This window comes from Lissotriton vulgaris, chromosome 8 (assembly GCF_964263255.1).
Source record: "Lissotriton vulgaris chromosome 8, aLisVul1.2, whole genome shotgun sequence".
Classification (NCBI taxonomy): Eukaryota; Metazoa; Chordata; class Amphibia; order Caudata; family Salamandridae; genus Lissotriton; species Lissotriton vulgaris.
The window spans coordinates 529297089-529319018 of record NC_141696.1 but is presented as its reverse complement, the minus strand read 5'-3'; the positions used below and the strand labels follow the sequence as shown (position 1 = coordinate 529319018).

Sequence of the window (21930 nt, the reverse complement as noted above, 5' to 3'; positions counted from 1 at the left end):
ATTGTAAATGACAATGTGTTTTATTTATATTTCAAAAACCAAAACATAAATATAAGGCCTTGTTATTTACAATGGCAATAGCTCAAGCTCGGGTAAATGCGAGACCTGTTGCATTGCAAATGCTTGTCCTGTTTACCACGAGATCCAGTGAGATCCATCTCCCATGTTTTTGCAGTCATGGGACTGTTGGCCGCACAGAAAGGCATGTGCCTGGAAATGCAGTGCGTGTTAGTTGTAGTTGCGTTGCCTCTCTTGTGGGGAGGGAAAGTTGCACTCCTCAGTGGTCAGCTCCAGAGGTAACAGACAGATCAGTGGTCGGTGGACCAGCTTTAAGAATGCCCAGAAATATTCGCTTGTATCCCTATACTAGTCTCGAGGCTTCGCAGGTCACTTGGTCTTCGAGTATGCCTTTTATGTGTTTCCTATCTAGTTAGCTGGCTGACATCACCTACCCCACCCTCCTGTATGAAGAAACATTGCACTTAAAATCTTTCTGTAAATACATTATGCTTGGCTCGCGGACATTGCCAAGACAACATGGCCCACTTATCCGGCTGTCCCGCAAGCTACAGGTACGCTAGACATAATATTGACCTATGGTGCATGTCAACATTTAATAACGCACCTCTACAGGTCTATGAGACAGGACTCGACTGGCCCATCGCCTAAAGCGAGGGCCGCGTGGGATGCGGACCTTGGAACCCCACTGACGGATAGCGAATGGGCAAATATAGCAGGGCTCACCCGTACAGTGTCAGGTAATGCACTGTTCAATTTGATCCATTTTAATTTCCTTCATATGGCCTATGTAACCACAAAAACGTTACATAGAATAAACCCCCATAGACTGTCGAGTGCCCACAGGGTGAAGCACACTGAGCAGACTTAATACACATGGCGTCAGGGCCGGACTGGCCGTAGCGGGCAAAGGGCGTTTCCCCGGTGGGCCGCCATGGTGGGGGCCACCATGGTGGGGGCCGCTTTTGGGCCCCTGATGGCCGTTTATGTTACCAGGGGCAGGCAATATCAGCCCCCTGTAACAAAATCGGCCAAAACCGGCCCTAGCAAACAGCTCGGCCGCACACCCCTGACCTTATTGACCTGATTATTGAGCCAAATTAAAAGGCCAATGAAAAGAAAGTTGGCTTATAGATTTACACAAGTGTTCCTGGTTCTCGCACCATGAAGGGCGGCCATCACTTGGATGGGACAGCGTTCCCCCACGATAGATTGTTGGCGTTGAGATGTTTTGGAAAGGTCAATGGCTGAAGAGGTGCAAATGAAAATGATGAACAGGGAGGGGGGGGGGGTGATCAGCTAACGGGTGACGTGAGTGTTCGGAGATAACTTAGAAGTGCTGAACTCAGACACGTCGGAAGCGCATACTACAGACGCTAGAGCGGATGAGAGCGATGGTGACTGAGATGGGGCAATATGGAGGACAATTTATGGAATTAGAATACAGTACAATAGCGGGGGGGGGGGGGGGGCAATGAGTAAGCGAGACCTCTCCTGGTCGAAAACTAGAAATATTGATTCCTGTAGAAAATGACGCTCTTGTAAGATCCACCTGATAAACGCTATTCCATCACTGTACAATGTGTCCAATTGTTCTGTGAAAATAAAAAAATAATGTTTGGGGAAAACAAATCTTTCTGTAAGCGAACCAGGCAGTAGAACCCCTCCTTTTCACGTCTTGGTGTTTGCTTTCAGTCTTAGGAACATGAAGATAGCTCGATATACGTCGTTCACTTGGGGTTTCTTTCTTCCAAGAAGGCATCTCTTAGCAAAAAAACTGAGAACTGCAGTGGTTAGCAGTGCAAAACAAGTTTTCTTTGTTCTGGTATAAAAATATGAAAAAAACTTGACATGAAATGTAGGTTAAAAAGCCCAGGTTTTCAACACTTGCGAGCCTTCGTCTTAAGTAACTGGGCACATGAATCATCCTAAAGGACACTTGAATTCGTAATTACCAATCATGAATTATTTGAATGTACAGGCATTATTTATTTCTACAAATATTTTTAGCAGCTACTAATGTAATGCCTTAAAGATAAATAATACATACTTACTAATGACATATTAATTGACTCTGTGATACAAAAAACACAATTATTAGCTTGCCAGTTTAGTTAGGCCAATGACATGTATTCACAGAAGCATTTCCACCTTGGTGGTTATAAAACATTGGACCACTAGATGGCAGCCCAGCATATGTAATAAAGGTATGTTTGTTTTACGTGATTCGTGGAGCAATGCCTCCTAGTGCCCCCATTCTTCGTGTATGTATTTATTTATTTACTGATCCAATCGCCTAATTCTTGTTCTGTGAATCCCTTTGCTTGCTCACACAGCCATTTCTATGCGTGTCCACATTTTAAATACTTGTCCAGTGTTGGAGCTACACTCCAGCAGCTGTTTCTCGGCCGGATCCCTACGGAAAGATACTGAATTTGACCTGGTGTCATTTTCAGACCCCAAGACATAATTCAGCAGCCCCTGCAAATAGCCTTCAATCTGCAAGCATGACCTGAAACAAAGGGCTGATTTTAAGGACGTTCAGCCCATCTTGTCAGTAATAATTAAGTGGAGGTCCATAGAAGTGAAAATATTAAGAACCACAGCTCTAGATAGTGCACCCCAACACCCTGTCTAGGACACTGCAACACTCTTTGCCGTGATATCAGATGATCTATATCGCATGATGCATGAGGGTCCATCTGACAGGACGAAAAGAGGCCGCAGTTGCTTTCAGTAGCGTAACAGACGGCCTGGGTTCTGCAAACCTGATATTTGTTTCTTAAAGGCTATTCTTTTATTTGAAAGGTGCACCAGTTATTGATGGTTTGATGCTGCTCGTTGGCACATTCAAGAGGCGGCTACCAAGCGCAAAATCTAATCGAATTGATTAGATGTGTTAACATTACCTCTTCATTATTTCATTATTTCTAGCTGACGTTTTTTCAGCTGACTCATTTCTCCCTTTGGCCTGGCCATCGAAACTAGCATTTTCTTTGCATATTAGCTGTCTCGGTGCAAATACATTACCTGAATAGTTCTGCAAATATGACCTTCCGGTTAGTTCAATGTGAGAGGTTGGTTCTTTACCAAAAAAATCAGTCAGTGCGGAGTTAATCGCTGGCTCCATTATAATGTAGATTTTTATATTTGTAATACTCAAAGTTAATTCATTGACATTTCTGTAACATATTGCTTGCTGTGTGAGACTTTACACCCAGGTGCCCGGCAGGTGTTGGGGTGATTAGTCAAATTCTCGCATAGTGAGTTTATGAAAGACATACTAAAGAAACCGTCAATCTGTCCCTATAAACCTACAGACTCGCTTTGGACTTTTACTGCCGCTTCAAACAAATATGTGGTCATCATATTTCACGCAAACCTTCAGAGGCAGATAGGGGAGGGCAGGTGTTCAGATCTGTATGTTTCTGAGTTTGGACAAAATGTGTGTTTGGAGGGGGTCGTACTTAGAGTTACGTTTTTTCAGATGTTGTGTGCTATGTTGTGCTGTCTGCTCCGAAGCACATACAATACGTTGCACAGGATCAAGTCTCACATTTGTTTTCAGAGATTTCTTCTCGCCTGCAGTAAATAATGATAGTTGTGCTTTCTCTCACGCAGATGATGGGCAACTGGACATTTGGCACACTGGTGTTTACGGTACTGGTGTTTACAGTTACACTAAAGGTAAAACACTGCATTTATTTTGTTTTCGTATTCATTCAGTAAATGTGTTATCATTACAGCTCTTACAATAAGTTGGTCGGGTTTCAGGTTAGCAAGGACCTAGTTGTGCAGTAACTGCCATCACAACTGGCAGACTTTTGTTCACACAGATCTTGAATACAGATTGTGGGGTAAGTTCTGGTTGCTGCACACTTTACACTGTTTGTGTAGAAACCTGAATTCCGAGATTTGCATTAAACACCCTACCCATGCAGTATTTCCCCGAATACATTTCCGCTAATTTTACCTCCAGAAATACACTGATGGAAAACATACAGTAAGTTCGGATACATGCGGAATTCTATGTGCAAAACACTTACATTTGCATGTAATTCCTCATTTTCCTGAGAAAAACACGAGATTGGAATGATCTACCATGCCTGGTTCTTTCACACCCCTCAGGGTTGGTTAGTATCATCCCTTTCATTATCAGCGCCGCAGTGACAGTGCTGGTAATGGAACATTAAAAAGGCCAGAATCAAAAATGTGCTAGCATTTGCGCTAAGAATTTTAAATTCTATTAAGGACACGGAGGCGAGGATTATGCTATCTCTTTCTTTACTGTATTAAACACAGCAGCCAATAAAAACATTCAATTAGTTTTAACAAACTACATTGCTCATGAGTCTTTGCAGTGGTCACGCCTCCTTGGCCCTCCATAAGAGCCCTGAGTTCAAACCCATCATCCTCTTTCTTTGCTCGAACTGCAACAGTCCATATATCAACAAATAACTGTAGAACATCCTCCAACATTGAAGTTAATACAGAGCCAAGCTCCACCCGTAGTCTTCAATTGGAAGAACGTCTATTAAGACTTCTTGTCTGCCCCTAGAAAATAATAAAAAACCTGTAACATCCGTGTGTCACAAATCATCCTCATTGTACAAACGGGTGGGTAATATGAACAACAGTCTTGTACATAGCCAGGTGGTATAATCCTCGCCTCTTTAATAGAATTGAAGATTCTTGGGCCGAATGCCAGAAAATTTTGATTCTATTTAGAGGACCGGAGACTTCGGATTATGCTAGTTTAACACTTCATTAAATAACACGGATGTAATATCTCCCACTGGCTTCTAATAAAATTGCTTAAAAGTGGATTCCGCAGACCAATCGGCACAATGCATAATAATATCCTGAATACTAGATCCTAGCATATAAGACTTGGATGCCATGGCACCCCGCACTGAATGTGCCCCAAATTTCTGAATGTCAATACCAGCCTCTTTCATAATGTAACATAGCCATCTGGCAATAGTTGCCGCTGACACCGCCTTAAAAGGTTTCTGTACTGCTCTCAATATCCTAGTACATTCCTCGTATTCTTTTAAACAATGCACAACACATAGTATCTCATTGCTGGGAAAATCATTATATGAAATATGTCTAGATAGAGTTTTAGTACGACCTGAGATAGTAAAAGAAACTCCTTCCAGAGTAAATACTTTACCTGTAACTTCCAATGCTCGAACATCGGATGACCGCCTGCATGCAGAAAGACATAGAAGCATTGCCAGCTTGGCAAACAACTGTTTCCGGGATAGAAGATTATTCATCTGCCAGTTATTAAACAAGGAAATAACAATGGAGGCATCCCGTAAGCCACAGTATTTAGATTTAGGCGGATTCGCCACCCGTATACCCTTCCGAAGCTTACATATCAATGGATTTATTTATTTTATTTATTTATTGAGCTTGTAGAGCGCGACAGCTACCCAAAAGGGTTTCCCGGCGCTAAAAGAGGCAGTGAGCTGGAAAGGCCAGAAGAAAAACTAACAAGCTGAGGGATTATTGGTTTAACAGCCAGGTCTTTATAGCTCTGCGGAAACGAGCATAACTGGTCTCTGAACGAATAGTGAAAGGGAGAGAATTCCAAAGTCTAGGACCCAAAAAGGAAAAAGATCTGCCGCCCATTCTTGCAAATTTATATTTGGGCACGCAGAAAAAGCCTTGTGATGAGGAACGGAGGCAGCATGCAGGTGTGTAGGTTTTAACCAGAGATTGTAAATAACTGGGTGCGTTACCTATTTTAATTTTGTGCATGTAGCTCAAGGTTTAAAATGTAACTCGGCTCTCTACTTTAAGCCAGTGAAGGCCGCGTAGGCGTCCCGTGATGTGATCCGTTCGGTGACTGCCGCAAAGCAAGTGCGCAGCAGCATTTTGAACTAGTTGGAGACGTCTCATGACTGCCTTGTTTGTCTCTAAGTAAAGTACATTTCCGTAATCCAACCGAGAGATTATCAGGGCATTTATTACGGACTTCTGGGTGTCAGGTGGCAGCATCCAGAAGATTTTCTTCAGCCAACGCAAAATGGTGAAGCAGATGGCTGCCACTTTGTTTACCTGGCACTGCATTGTAAAGCCATTATCCACGATCACTCCCAGATTGCGCACGTGTTCAGATGGAGATGGAAGGGGGCCCATCTCTGACGGCCAGTGCTTTGAACTCCAGAGGTCTTGTTTTTGATCAAGAACCAAGACTTCGGTCTTCCCTCCATTCAGTTTGAGTAAATTGAGGTTCATCCAATTGGATATTTCCTTAAAGCCCGACTGAAGGAGGGAGGAGGAGGCCTGGTCGGATTGAAATAGGGAAAAAACAATCTGAGAGTCATCAGCATAGGTAAACAGAGTTAGCCCTATATCTTCTGCGATATGGGCCAGAGGTGTAACATATAGATTAAAAAGGAGAGGGCTAAGGATCGAGCCCTGGGGAACTCCATAAGGGGACGCGTGGATTTTAGAGGTGGCCGTGTTAAAAAAAATCTGAAAAGTCCGGTCAGTCAAAAAAGATGTTAGCCAGTCAAGGGCCTGGCTACCGATGCCCATAGAGGCAAGTGCTCTGAGGAGTTTGTTACGAGAGATGGTGTCAAACGCTGCACTGAGGTCAAGTAGGATCAGTGCAGCAGTATCTCCTCTGTCTAAAAGATGCTGAAGATTCTCAGTGACCCCAAGAAGAGTAGTTTCGGTGGAAAACCCGGTGCGAAAGCCAGATTGGGAGAAATGAAGTATGTCATTAGTCACAATGAATTGAGCTAGATGGAAGTGGATATGTCTCTCCAAGACTTTGGAGAAGGCTGGCAGCAAAGAAATAGGGCGAAAATTTGAGAGAAATTTTGGGTCATCAGTGGGCTTTTTCAACAGGGGATTCACATTGGCATGTTTCCAACAAGATGGGACTATGGCATTTTTTAATGAAAGATTAAGAGTTTCACAGATCGTGGAGAGCTGTGGGGAGTCCAATAATCTGAGTTTGGGGATGGGTAGAGGGTCTGCAGGTGAGCCAGATTTTACTTTGCTCAGAATCTCACGGAGTGTTTCTGGATTGAGGGCAGGCCATGAAAGTAAAGGAGCATAGGTAGGGGTTGGGGGGGTGACTTCTGGCCGGCAGTGGTGGAGAGCTACTACAGCCCTGGTCCGATATATCTTGATGGATATTATCTTTTTTCGTATTGAAAAACTGTGCTAGTTCTTCACATTGGTTGCTATTAAGGGGTGGGAGTTTGGCTGTAGTATGAGAGCCCGCAAAATCTTTAACAAGACCAAAGAGTGTTTTAGATTTGTTGGATGCTTCTGTAATGGCCTTAGCGACATAGCTGGGCCCTGGTCAGGGGAAACATCCTAAACCACGATTCTTTAACAACGACTCACCTGAACTACAAGGGGAGTGATGTAAATAAATAATTTACTCTTAATTTCTATGCAGGTAAGTACTTAATCAATAATAACTCAATCGGAAATGAAAGGAAACAGAGTCCGTGGTGTTAGAGTTCTTAGGGGTTTTATTCCTTAAAAAGGAATGGTCGGCCAAGTTATCATGTTCTGAACACCACACAGGGTGTCAGAAGGGATAGAGCGCGCTGCATTTTATTAACAGTACATAGCTTATATACTTATTTTGCATCATTGGAAACAGTATAGAAGGCGTAACAGCAGAGAGAAGACAAGATAACAATTTACACGTGGTACATGTGCGTAATCAAGAGGCGTGAACTAGGAGTGTGTTCTAGAAACGTCACAGGTAGGTGTCACCAAAGGGGTGGCACTAACAGAAAATGTTGCAATGTCAGCAGAAATCGGAAACTTGGATGCGCGCGCAGCTGCATGACGTGTGCATGACATGGAGTCGGAGGGTGCTGGGGACTTGACATTTGAACTGACGGAAAAGAGACAGAAGTCTGGCATGTCAGATCAACTTGTGCTTCTATCATATCTGATATCTGATGTTTAGGAACGAAGCTATCTGGGCGGAAAGGTCTCTGGGGCAGAAGCTATTCTATACTTGCTGTGGATGCGTGTATAAGCGCCTGGGTGTCTGTATGAGAAGCGTGGGGCCTTTCAGGGGAGCATGGCAACAGAAGCTATGAATTACTTGAATTAGTTGCATAGAGACAGGTCGGCCCTTTGGCCCTGTAGCTGAGGAAGGATGTTTACTGGAGCTAGCAGGCAGGAATGTATTTTCGGGGAGGAAAACAGATAACTCGAAGGTTATAGTCAATCTTGGCAGGCAGCAGGCTGAGCCGAGCGCGAGGGGCCGCGCTGGAAGTAAGTCAGAGTTCACGAGTACAGGGGTTGCCTGGGCAGAGATTTCTCGGAGTCAGAAGCCAGAAAAGAGGTTCGGTGGCAGAGATTCAGGGCCTACTTCAGCCAGAGCTGAAAAACGTAGGAGTGTACTACAAAAAGACGTTGGCATAGCATACTTAGGAACGGACCATTCAACCCATTCATGGTGGGTCTGAAAGAGGACATGTTAACGTTGGACGCAAATGTATTTGCGTCTTCATAGCTGGCACAGGAGGGAAGTTACATGCACTTTAACTCGTACATGGAGACGGTGGGGTACTCGCTAGGGAACACAACTTGACCATAAAATTTATATTTCCTCATTCCCTCCTTGTTCCCTACGGACCCTTCATGATATATCGATCATCATAAATCGATCAGTTTGTTCTTGTAACATTATTCGTTCATCTTTCTTTCTTTGACGATTTGAGAGACAGCTGGAATGTTCAATGCAGGAAGTGGCACACAGTCCACATATTGCCGGTCCACATTGTAGACACAGGCAGCAACTGAATACTATGACTAGGCCAATGCCTAGGAAGGATAGGATCTTCCATCCCCAAGCTGTTAACGTTGTCCAGAACCAACCAGACCAAGTCCAGGTGCCTGGATTCTGATGTATCTGATTTGCAATTTTATGTAGACGGGTAATAGCTTGATAGACAGATGGTGCATTTTGTGGGATGAAAACGCAGCAACTTGACCCGATGACCTTACAGGCTCCACCTCTATCTGCCAAGATGACGTCAATAACAAGACGATTTTGAAGGACAACAACCCGCATAGCAGATTGCTCCTCTGTTAAGTTACCTAAGGCGGAGGCAGTTTCATGTACTACTGCTTCAAGTGTTCTAGTTAATCTACGTATTAATTTACTGTTTTGGACAGGTCCTAGAAAGAAAAAGAATCCTTTATTGAAATCAGTGTACTGTTCCCATGCCGTTTCTGTGTAGTCGACAAGTGGGATATCTCTTCTGGATCTATTCTTGACTAGATTCGTATTTCTATGGTAATCAGGGGGAGCTAGAAAAACAGGTGGCAGAAGGAATGCAATATAACAGGTACCATCCCAGTCTGGAGGCAAACGTATGTATGCGGTATGACCACAAACAAAATAAGAGTGACTGATAGCTTTGAAGGACGATTTACCCTGATCACTGAATTCGACCACAGTAGTGCTATGACCTAAGTGTATGGAACCATTCTTTCTGATACATAATTCACCTTTGACTGGTAATACTGACATAGCAGGTAATACTGGTGCTGCTTCGGATTCAACAGTTAGAATCATGAGGCTAATTGTGTAGTTACCTAACCCATATACTTCATTTTCTAGATCAGTTCCTATTCGAGTGGGGAGTCCCTCCTTGTCAGGGTAACAGACATCTAACAGAACTGAGTTCAAGTTTCCCCAAACCCAGCCTCCATCGAAAACAGCAATATCGGGGTCTAAGGAATTAATTATTTTAAACCATGCACCACAGGAGCCATTGTGAGTGAACGGGTACGGAAAGAGGGGCAGAGCTCCCTTGTAATTCTGGTAGGGAGGGAGTCGGCCACATATCCAGCAGTCTGTAGCATTATTTGTCTGATGGGAGTGGTGTAACATACTAATGAATGTGTTGTTACGCAGCGCAAGTCTGTAAGAGAGTTCATGTGCAGGTAATTCACTAAAAGTGTGTTCAGCAGAGACATTGTAAGCAGATTGTTCACGCCTGAAAATAGGCCAATAGATGGGTAGCAGAATGCTGGCAATAATAATTAGAACACTTAGGAAAAACATTATTAACAACGTCACTATACAGTGACTACGCAGGGATTTACAGTATGTACGTTTCTTTGCTTCTCTCTCTCTCTCTCTATCTCGATCTAGGGGATACATGTCAGAAACTATTTAACCGATTCACCTAGGGGAGGACTTAAACAATTAAACTGTCTGACTTGCTAGATCGGAGTTTCATACGATATTGTTCTTGGGGAGTCTTTTCTCGTTCGGTAACGGTAAAGTCACTTTGTTTTATACAGTCTTTGGTGGGGGTGGACGAGTCAGAGTCCTGTTTTAGTTCGTTTTTTAGTTCATTGCAAAGCTTGATGTGACTCGTGTGGACCCACCCCTTTCTCCCCTCTATCTTCACGGCGGTCCTCGTGGTGAGAAGAACGGTCTTCGGGGACTTCCAGCGGGGCTCCAGCGGACTTTTCCGGTCGAAATTCCGGACGAGTACCAGATCCCCAGGACGGACCTCGTGCGGCTTTACATCAGTGTTGTCAGGGAAAGCTGCGGCAACCTGTGAACGACATGATTGGAGTGCAGACATCAAGGAGGCAAGGTAATCTGTCAACATATTGCAATCAACATCAGTGATTTTCTTCGGAATGGGCGTCCCCCACATATTCGGTGGTCTGCCAAAAACCACTTCGTACGGGGATAGCCCTGATCTCGAGTGGGCGACCATTCTCATGTAGAATAGTGCCACGGGCAGGGCGACTATCCAGTCGACCCCTTTTTCCTGACAGATCTTTGCAAGACGTAATTTTAGTGTCTGATTATGCCTTTCTACAAGGCCTGCTGCTTCGGGATGTCGGACACAATGGAACTTCCACTGGTATCCTAGCAGTAGAGAGACTTCTTTCATTAATGCAGATGAGAATGGCTGACCGTTATCTGAGTATACGACGCGAGGCAAGCCGTATCGTGGGAAGAATTCACGAACCAGCTGCTTGGCAGTGGTCGGAGCAGTGTAATCTGATACTGGGTATGCTTCGGTCCAGCGGGACAGAGCACAGACAACTACGAGAACATATTTAAAACCTCGACAGCGGTCCATCTGGATATAATCCATCTGGAGGACTTCAAAAGGGTGATCGGGAGGATGAAATCCACCTTGCTCTACAGGGACGCTTTTACCTGGATTGAACTGACAACAGATCATGCAAGTACGCACTTTCTGTTTTGCTGCTGCTCGTAAGTGTTTGTTGTGCCAGAGATTCTGTAAACTGTCTAACATCGCTTTCTCTCCTAGATGTGCCGGGCTATGTGCTGTATTTATCATGACTTGAACCATAGAGTCAGGGAGAAACCATATAGATTTTTCCTTCGTTATCCAACCTTGGTCTGTCTGAATCCCTCCTAGTTCAGTCCATTTCTTTATTTCATCTGGAGTAGCATGTGTCTGAATGTCAATTACGTCTAGGGCGGGATCTCTAACTGTCATACACTTTGTCGGTACTATTGTCTTTGTCACATCAGTAATCTGGGTGTGAGTCAGTGCTGTATGTTTTGCTGTCTGGTCTGCCAGGTCGTTACCCTGGGACACAGAATCTGTAACTTTAGTATGTGCTTTACACTTCATGACTGATATGCCCGAAGGCAAATGTATTGCTTCTAACAGTGCTTGGATGAGGGGACCGTGTTGAATCTTGGCCCCATGAGAGGTCAGGAAACCTCGTTCTTGCCAGAGGACTCCGAAGTCGTGTACAACTCCGAATGCGTAACGTGAATCTGTGTATATGTTAACATTTCTGTTTTTAGCTAGAATACAAGCTCGGGTCAGAGCGATGAGCTCTGCTGCTTGAGCAGACAGTGTGTCAATACGATGTGCTTCTTCAACTTCAGTTTCAGTGGTCACGGCATACGCGGCCACTAATTCTCCTGTACTTGTTCTCATGCATGAACCGTCCACATAAAGTGTCAGGTCTGGATTTGTCAATGGAACATCTGTTAAATCTCGTCTAGGCTTTGTTACTGCATTAATGATTTCTATACAATCATGTGGGGCTGGATCTGTCATAACTGTTGGTAACAGTGTTGCGGGGTTCAGGATACTGCAGCGTCTGATTTCTATGTGTGGCTGGAATAGTGTTAATTCATAACCTGTCAGTCGTGCTATAGTCAAGTGTTGAGTCTGGGTTCTGTTTAACAAAACCTCTACAGAATGTGGTACTTGAACTGTTAACTGATGACCTAAAACAATTGAATCACTCTGTCGGATTGCTAATGCTGTTGCTGCTACTGACTTCAAGCACGCAGGGAGTGCCTGGGCTACTGAATCCAATGTACTTGAAAAATAAGCGCAAGGCTTATGTGAACCTGCTTGATCTTGGGTGAGGACAGACAACGCTGTACCATCACGTTCTGTAACGAAAAGTGTAAACGGTTTGCTGTAACATGGTGTCGCTAAAACTGGTGCTTGACATAAGGCTTTCTTTAATTCTTCAAAAGCTTGTGTGTGTTCCTGAGTCCAAGGGAGGACAGTCGAAGTTGCTGCCTCCTGTGTCGTTAACTGAATGAGTGGTTTAGCTAGAAATGCATACTGGGGAATCCATTGTCTGCAGTACGAGGTGAGGCCTATGAAGGCCCGCACTTCCTTTTGTGTCTGGGGTTGCGGCATATTTACAATTAACTGAATGCGATCGGGAGTGAGCTGTCTCCCCACTTTGGACAGCAAGTGACCCAAGTACACAACTTGCTGAACACAGAATTGTAGCTTCGAAGGGGACACCTTGTGCCCCTTGTCGGCCAGAAAATGTAAAACTGTCAATGATGCTTTTTCACATTCGGGCTCACTTCGTGCGGTGATCAGCAGATCATCGACGTATTGCAGTAAAGCGGTGTTAACTGGCATTTGAATACAATCTAGTTGTCTTTTCAGTGCTTGACTATAGATGCTGGGGCTTTCTGTGAATCCTTGAGGTGCGCGCGAAAATTTGAAACTGCGTCCATTTAAACTGAATCCGAAGAGATATTGGCTCTCTGGATCAATAGGCACGCTGAAGAAGGCGTTCTTGAGATCAATTACAGTAAAGAACGTTGCTTCTGAATCAATGGCAGTCAATAGGGATGAGATATCGGGGACCACAGGATACTGTGGAATAATGCATTTATTTAATTCTCGAAGATCAATCACCAGCCGATATACTGGCGGTGCATTGGGATCTGTACGTTTAAGAATCAGAATGATGGGTGAATTACAGATATTGGAGTCGGTCTCGACGACCACTCCTTGGGCAATGAGCTCGTCAATGATTTTCAGTAAAGCCACTACAGCATCGGGTGGTAACTTGTATTGTCTGATTCGGGGTAATACAACACCTGTTTTGAGTGTAACACGGTATGGTGTGATATGCATGCAGCCTACATCAGTTGGGCCTTTTGCCCACAAGTAATCTGGTACATTTTTCAATCTGACATCGAATTCTCGCAAAACATAATGACCCTTGAAATCCCGCAGAAAGAGTCTAACCCCCTCCGGGGAACAGCATATTATAGCTCCTAGAGCCTTCAATGTTTTAATTCCTAACAGATTTTCTGGACATGATTTCGTGAGTAACAGGTCTGTAACACGTGATAATGGACCCACAGCCAGGGGAACTGGTTCTGATACCTCATTTACAATAGGCTGTCCTGAAAAACCCAAGGAAACATTCTGTGAGCCTGAGAGGGGTGCCCCTGGAACTTCATCATGACTTATTGTAGTGCGACTTGCCCCTGTGTCAATTAAAAACTTTCTGTCTTTTCCCAATACTTGACTGTGTACATAAGGACCTTCTTGATCTACAGGAATCTCAATAAGAGGCAAGCCACCTTCCCTCTCTAGGCTGTTTCATGTATATCGTGAATATTCGGGGTAAGCGGACTGGGCATATTGGTACATCTGCTGTGAAACTTGCTGAGTTGCAGCAATGGGCTGTGGCTGTGGTACTGCTACGGTCTGTGCTGGAGTCGAGGAAACATGCATAGGCTGTGTACTCTGTGTATTCTGTGAAGACTGATGCTGGTTATGGTCTTGTCTAGGCGGATGCGGTCTTTCCTTAGTTTTACCTGTCGCTATGTTATGTTTCAGGACTGGGCATTCGTGTACGTAGTGACCTGGCTGCTTGCAATAGTTACATGTCCCTTTAACGGGAGCTGCAGTGTGACTGGTCTGGGTCGTACCTTTTCTGTGACCGTCGGATGGGACCGTCTGAGCTACTAACATTTTCATCTTTGTGTCTTTCATGCGTTTTTGTTCCTGATCTTGTTCTTCTCTGATTCTGTTCTGATGATATTGTAACATTTGTAACATCTGTGATGGCGTATTTGCTTGCCATGTACTCTCAACCTTGTATACACGGTTTTTAACTAATGGTAGGGAATTCTCTACTAACTTTGATACAAAAAGATGCGGGTACGACTCGCTACTTGGCTGGAGGCCACTATTAATAATAAAACATTTCTCGAATCTTGAATAGAAGTCACTAGTATCTTCATCATGTTTCTGTTTACAGGACGAGATGGCGTCCCAATCTTCCTTTCTAGTCGTCAATAATCTGGGCAGGACCTGTACTATCAAACCTGGTAATGCTTTAGTTTTGTCCCCAAGGCCTAACCCTGGGACCCGTTTCTTTTCTTCGTCCTCTATTTCTGCCCAGGCAATCTTTGTGTCTCCCACCTCCCATTCCTTTTCCTTTAATTTCTCAAATATACCTGTAGGCAATAATACCTTCAACATTTTCATGATATCATCATACGTGTAATCCCCCATTAGTAACATGTCTTTAAGCTCTCTATGAAAACCTGCAGGGTCTTTATCATGGCATGGTACTAGTTTCTTCATTTCTAACAGTTCTAATTTAGTCAGAGGCGTGTGTACATACACGCGTTTCAAAGTTTTATCCTCACCCATAACAGGGTGCACTTCTCGTAAGGGGTTCTGACTTTCAATACCACCCCCGCATTGCATGTGGTACATTTTCCTTTCTGGAGGTGGGGCGGGAACATATTCAGAGCTTACAAAGGTATCATATCTATGTCGCTGTTCTAGAATTATTTGAATTAATTTGGTACTTAAGCCTCTCCATCTATCCATCAGTAGTGCTTCTAGTGTTTCGTGTAAGGGACCTGGATCAGAATAATGTTTCCTGTATTTGATAAGAAGGTGCTGAATCATGTATACACCTGCTAATTTCTGTTCGTCGGGGGAGAGGTTCAGAAATGTCTGCCACTGTGTCATCATTATATAGGTCTGCATTTTCGGCCCATGATACAGCTGATCGGGCTAGTTCTTGTTCATCCATAGAATTGAGTACATGGTACCCAACTCGATCTCGAAGCCGTTTATCAGTTTCCTGGAACTGATGCTCAGCAGAATTCGGATTTGTCAAGGCAGAAAAGAAAACTCTCTTGCTCTCTGGACGGATGCCTTTCCTAAGGTAAGTACCCTTACCTACATATGCTATGGTGCCCATATTTCTTTCGGATTCTTCCTGTTCTTCTTCCTCCTCGGAGGAAACCTTTTCTTTCTCTTTCTGGTGTGCTGCTATCACTGCTTTCCTGATCTTCTTGTACATAGAGGCTATGCAATTCTGTCTGTCATGTTTTCCTTCAGCTATATTTTGACCCCACTTGTTCAATGCATCTAATTCACTCTGATCTGTTCCAGGCCTGTCTCGTTCTCTTATTAGACAATTTATGAAAAATCGTAGTATCAGTGCTTGCATGTCAACTTTCTGTTTCTCCATGGCATCCTTAATACTGTCAGGGTCCTTTCCTGTCTGAACAAACTCATATATTCTATCTAGACGCTCCTTCATTCCTACATAACATAGCAAGTTATCAGTAGCAGATCTTAACCGTAATGATGCCAATATCATTAAATCGTCTTTTCCGGGTACTGGATCATATCTGCAAACTGACATGTTTTCTTTTAATGTGTCAAGGCGGGATGAATTAGAGGAGTGGGGAGACCTGTACGTGAGAGGACTCTGCATACCTCTGAGATTGAATCTGTGAGTCGGTGGCGGGGTCTGAGGACCCGCGGTCGCACCTCCTGAAGCGGAAGCTTGTGCATTACCTCCCTGTGGAGTCTGTATCTGAACTTGAATTTGTCGTTTAGGTGGATCAGGCAAACGTGGTTTCGGTAGGTCAGTTTTGAGTACGGGAAGCGGCGGGGCTGGCGGGACAGGAGAAGTCTGTTGTGGTACTGGCGAGGCATGATCTGGGGGCGGGGTGCCACCCCCGTCCCTGTCAGTAGGCAGGGCACGAACAGGCAGATTGGTGTAAGCTGGGGCTACATCTTCTAGGTAGGAATTTAGGAATATGTCTTTAGTAGTCTTATGCATTACTTTAGTAGGAACTAATGGCGACGGCAAATTTTTCGGTATTTCTGAAATGGCGTCAGGTGTACCCTCGGCCAAAAGATACATGCTGTTTACTTGGCTATTTCGGATGCAATCTATTTGTTCTGATTTTACTCGAATTCCTTCAATAACTAGTTCGTTTTCTCGGGCCTTTTCTGATTCTTTAAGTCTGTCTTCTCTACGAAGTGTTCTTTCAGCACGTTTATGTGATTCCTTACGCCAAAATTCTATGGCGTCTTTCTGAGATTGTCTGGCTTTCTTTTTCCGTAATGCCTCTTCTACCTTTATGATGCACTCGGCATCCCATGTTCCATTAACTGGCCATCGGTATCTTTCCTCTAGGTGCTTTGTATAATCGGTCCATAACTCTAGATACAATATGGCGTCTATGCCATGTTTATTATACATAAAATTACCTGGAGTGTCCCTAGGGGGGATCGGAATTTCTTCCTCTAACATCCCTTTCCTAGTTCCTATCTGCTTTAACTTGTTGAAAAACGGCATTGTGCCTACTTGATACTGAAATGCTCGATCCTTGATACTTAATTCTGAATGTAACTAGTTATACAAGAAAACACAATAATGCACAAGAAAAACAGTCACATTCATACCACAACATTAATCACAAAAAACGTTTAAAACATAGATGACTACCCCACTATACTGGATGTACTGCTCAACAGTACAGATACACTGGTGTAACAGTGCAGAATTTCAGAATACTAGATATACTGCTAAACAGTACAGATACACTGCCTAAAAACAGTGCAGACCGGACTTGTGTACCCAAACCCGTCTAGATACGACCCAGCAATGGTACTCACCGGGAAGCACGGAAACAGAAGGCCTCGGAAAACACGACTGGACTCGACTCGAAACTTCGGAAAACTTCGGGAAACTTCGGAAAATTTCGGAAAACTTCGGAAACCTGGTGGGCCTCTTGACACCTCGGACCTTGCTTCTTTCGGCTAGGCTCTGGTCGGGATCCTCCGCACTCCTCACCGCCTCGTCTGGGCACTGATCGCAGTCTTCGTCACCTCCGTGGGTCAGAGGGAGATGCAGGAAATCCTGCCGATACGCGTATGTTCCGGCTAACTGACGGCAGGGGACATAGGTTGCAACGCACCTACCGGCGCGTGAGGTGGGGGAGGGGTCCCTATTCGGGCGCCAAAATGATGTAAATAAATAATTTACTCTTAATTTCTATGCAGGTAAGTACTTAATCAATAATAACTCAATCGGAAATGAAAGGAAACAGAGTCCGTGGTGTTAGAGTTCTTAGGGGTTTTATTCCTTAAAAAGGAATGGTCGGCCAAGTTATCATGTTCTGAACACCACACAGGGTGTCAGAAGGGATAGAGCGCGCTGCATTTTATTAACAGTACATAGCTTATATACTTATTTTGCATCATTGGAAACAGTATAGAAGGCGTAACAGCAGAGAGAAGACAAGATAACAATTTACACGTGGTACATGTGCGTAATCAAGAGGCGTGAACTAGGAGTGTGTTCTAGAAACGTCACAGGTAGGTGTCACCAAAGGGGTGGCACTAACAGAAAATGTTGCAATGTCAGCAGAAATCGGAAACTTGGATGCGCGCGCAGCTGCATGACGTGTGCATGACATGGAGTCGGAGGGTGCTGGGGACTTGACATTTGAACTGACGGAAAAGAGACAGAAGTCTGGCATGTCAGATCAACTTGTGCTTCTATCATATCTGATATCTGATGTTTAGGAACGAAGCTATCTGGGCGGAAAGGTCTCTGGGGCAGAAGCTATTCTATACTTGCTGTGGATGCGTGTATAAGCGCCTGGGTGTCTGTATGAGAAGCGTGGGGCATGGGGCCTTTCAGGGGAGCATGGCAACAGAAGCTATGAATTACTTGAATTAGTTGCATAGAGACAGGTCGGCCCTTTGGCCCTGTAGCTGAGGAAGGATGTTTACTGGAGCTAGCAGGCAGGAATGTATTTTCGGGGAGGAAAACAGATAACTCGAAGGTTATAGTCAATCTTGGCAGGCAGCAGGCTGAGCCGAGCGCGAGGGGCCGCGCTGGAAGTAAGTCAGAGTTCACGAGTACAGGGGTTGCCTGGGCAGAGATTTCTCGGAGTCAGAAGCCAGAAAAGAGGTTCGGTGGCAGAGATTCAGGGCCTACTTCAGCCAGAGCTGAAAAACGTAGGAGTGTACTACAAAAAGACGTTGGCATAGCATACTTAGGAACGGACCATTCAACCCATTCATGGTGGGTCTGAAAGAGGACATGTTAACGTTGGACGCAAATGTATTTGCGTCTTCATAGCTGGCACAGGAGGGAAGTTACATGCACTTTAACTCGTACATGGAGACGGTGGGGTACTCGCTAGGGAACACAACTTGACCATAAAATTTATATTTCCTCAGGAGAACAACGAAGACTGCTCAACAACGAAAGCCGGAACCACAACGTCCGCAACCACGACTTGCCGGCCACGTCACTTCTCTCCGCTGTCTTCCGCCTACCATCCCCTCAAAGCTCAATACGATTGGGCTTTGTTGGAGTGATACGTCACTCAACACTGCCCAATCACAAAATATCTCCCACGAAAGGAAAAGAAAACAAAAAAAAGATTTGCATTGTTTCGAATGAACCCAAACTGGCGTCATAGCTAGGACAATTCTTAAAAAGATTATTTTAATTAATTCATAAAATTAATATTAAAAGTATAATCTTAAAAATGCGTTGTAAAAAAAATGAAATAAATATGACGAAAAAAATATCAAATCAAGCAAAACAAAGGGGGGTGTGGGGGGATTTCCCCCCCACAAAAAAAGACTAATTAAAGAAAATTTGTTGTAAAGGAAGTCGTACTTAAAGAAGTAGTTGTAACGATTAGATCATTGTAAAAACTTTCGTGGAAAAGGAGTTCGGGGTTCAGGCAGTCGTGCTTGAGGCAGTAGTTATTGAGTCATACAACCCCTGGTCAGGGCACAGGCCTTATGATAAAGTTTCAGTTCTCTTTTATAAGCAGCACCTGTTGTAAGGGAATAATCCTTTCTCCAGATACATTCTAATTTTTTGCATTTGGACTTTTCTGCTTTAAGCTGGTCGTTAAACTAAAGTGCGGGTGAATTATGTGTTTTCAGTTTTTTGTGGGAAAGGGGAAGGCAGAAGTTGATAGCCTCGGAGAGCCAGGTGTTTGTCTTAGTAGATGCAACTTCCACATCGTCCAACTTGGTCAAATCGGTAGGACGATGTGTGTCTAAGGCATTCTTGAGGGAGGCGATATCTAGCTTTTTCCAGTCTCTTTTGCTGGCAATTGATGGCACGCTGGGATGTAATAAGACATTAGTGAGAGTAAAATTAAATTTGATTAAAAAATGATCCGACCAGTGAAAGGGTAGTGCAGGAGAACAGTATAAGTGGGCAAGGTTAAAGAGTATAGGGTCAAGAAGGTGACCGCATCTCTGCGTGGATCCACCGTTATGCAATGTAATATTCATAGCCGCAAGATCAGCGGTTACATTTTTACCTACAATATTTTTATGGTCTACTAGAGGTATAATAATGTCTCCTACAATTAAAAAATTGCCTGAGTTCACAAGAATAGAGGCCACATAGTCTGATAATTGGGACGTCCAAGTGTTTACAGGGCCAGGGGGGCGATAGACCAATAGTCCTGTGAGGGTGAACTTAGGGTGGAGAGCAAGTTTGAAAAGCGCTGCCTCACAATTACTCATAGTGATGGATTCGAGCATGCATTGGAAGTTGTTCTTGAAAATTATTGCGATGCCCCCCCTCGCCCCCCCCCACAGTTTTGATGGGTCTGTCGACCCTAACAATGGCATAGTTGGAAGGCAAAGCTTCAGCGATGTCCGAGCCGGAACTGTCGTGAAGCCATGTCTCAGTAATGAATAAGGCGTCAGGTAGCTCGTCAACAAGGAGATTGAAGATCTCTCTTTTATGTTTGGGTAGTGACCGACAGTTAAGGCTAAGAAACGTGAAAATGGACTATGGGGAAGGTAGACTGCAAGGTGCAAGGCGTTGACACAACTGAGGAGCATCAAGGGAAAATGTGCAGTGGGAGCAAAACCGAGGGTCTTGTGCCTCCATATCAAAAATGCTACAGACCTGATTCTCAATGGGTCTGATCTCATGGAGTTTTGCTGCGGAATAGGTAAGATGCCTCGTGGATTTTTGAGCAGAGGGTATGGCCCCTGGCACCGGACGGGCGCAGACGGGCTTGCCTTTGGTCACGTCAGCCCGATTTTTATGGTGCTGGGGGGGGGAGACTAGAGCGCTCACTTTGGCTCACTCAAGATGGCGGCCTTCCGGGTGAGCGTCTAGTCGTGTTTCCCTCCCTATCTAGGGCTTCGCGAAAGGAAAAAAGTGCACCTAAGGTTCCCCGTTAATAAAGCCTCTAAAAACAGCCTGCAGGTGAGCCCGATTGCATACCAACAGGTTTCCCATCCACTTGACTATGTCCCGCCGATATGGCCGATCTAAAATTATTTACCGACCAGTATGCCAAACCCTCGGCAGCTTTGTCAGAAAGGAAATTTACAACATGGGATAGGCCTGCCCCCACGGCATCCAGGTGCCATTCCAGGCACCAACCCACCAGCCCTTCCAGGCTGAAGAGTATTGTTTTCTAGTGGACGGGACCTAAGCCTGCTTGATGAATGCTGAAGCAGTTTCTGAAACCCCTGGCATCTCCCACTGTTGCCGGAAAGCCGCTATGCCATCAGGGGCAGCCTCCCCTCTAAGATCAACAGATACTGTTCCCCGTGAGGTCCCAGGAGTAGGGACATTACCACAGCAGCATCCTGGGAAGGTCTCAGCTCATCTCCAGCAACCCCGGGAACCATGGCTGCGACCTCCACAGGGGCATCACCAGAATCACTTCCGCCTGTTGCTTGAAAATGTTTGACATAACCCTGGGTATTAAGAGGAACGGCGGGAGCGCATAATTCAATGCTCCCAACCAGTTGAGCAGGAATGTGCCCGTCGCTTTCGCCGCTGGGTGTGGCCTCCAACAGAAGAATTTGGGAATCTGACGGGTCAACCTTAACGCAAACAAGTTTGTCTGACATGGACCCCAAAGATTCTGTAACCACTGGAACACTCTTGGATTCAGCTTCCAATCGCTGTAATTCCTGAGGTGTCTTGAATTCCAGTCCGCCACTAGATTGGACTGACCCTGGATGTATTCCTCTATCACTGAGATCTGTCGATTCAGGCAATAATGCCAAAAATCCTTGGCAATCTCTACTAGAAGAGACTATCTCGTTCCCCCGAACTTGTTTATATATCTCACCGCTGAGATGTTGTCCATCCGTAGAAGGATGCAACACAAAACCTGCTTGGGGGATAGAGTGCAAATCGTGAAGGACCCTGTCAGAAGCTCTAGACAATTTATGTGTAATGACAATTCTTGGGGCGACCATCGACCGCCTGTGGAGATATCTCTGCAGCTCACCCCTCAACCCCACAGGTAGCGTCGGATTCGATTATATTTTCTGGCTGGGAGCCGAA

At 44.7% G+C, this 21930-nt stretch overlaps 1 protein-coding gene across 3 annotated transcripts in view; it reads left to right on the top strand.

Moving 5' to 3' along the window:
• The window catches only part of ATP11A (ATPase phospholipid transporting 11A), a 941588-nt gene that overhangs the window by 867418 nt on the left and 52240 nt on the right, over positions 1–21930 (top strand). For all 3 annotated transcript variants that reach the window (XM_086934336.1, XM_086934337.1, XM_086934338.1), the window contains exon 26: positions 3640–3705. In XM_086934336.1, coding sequence (XP_086790462.1) covers positions 3640–3705 — 66 coding nt within the window. The remainder of the gene's footprint in view (positions 1–3639; positions 3706–21930) is intronic.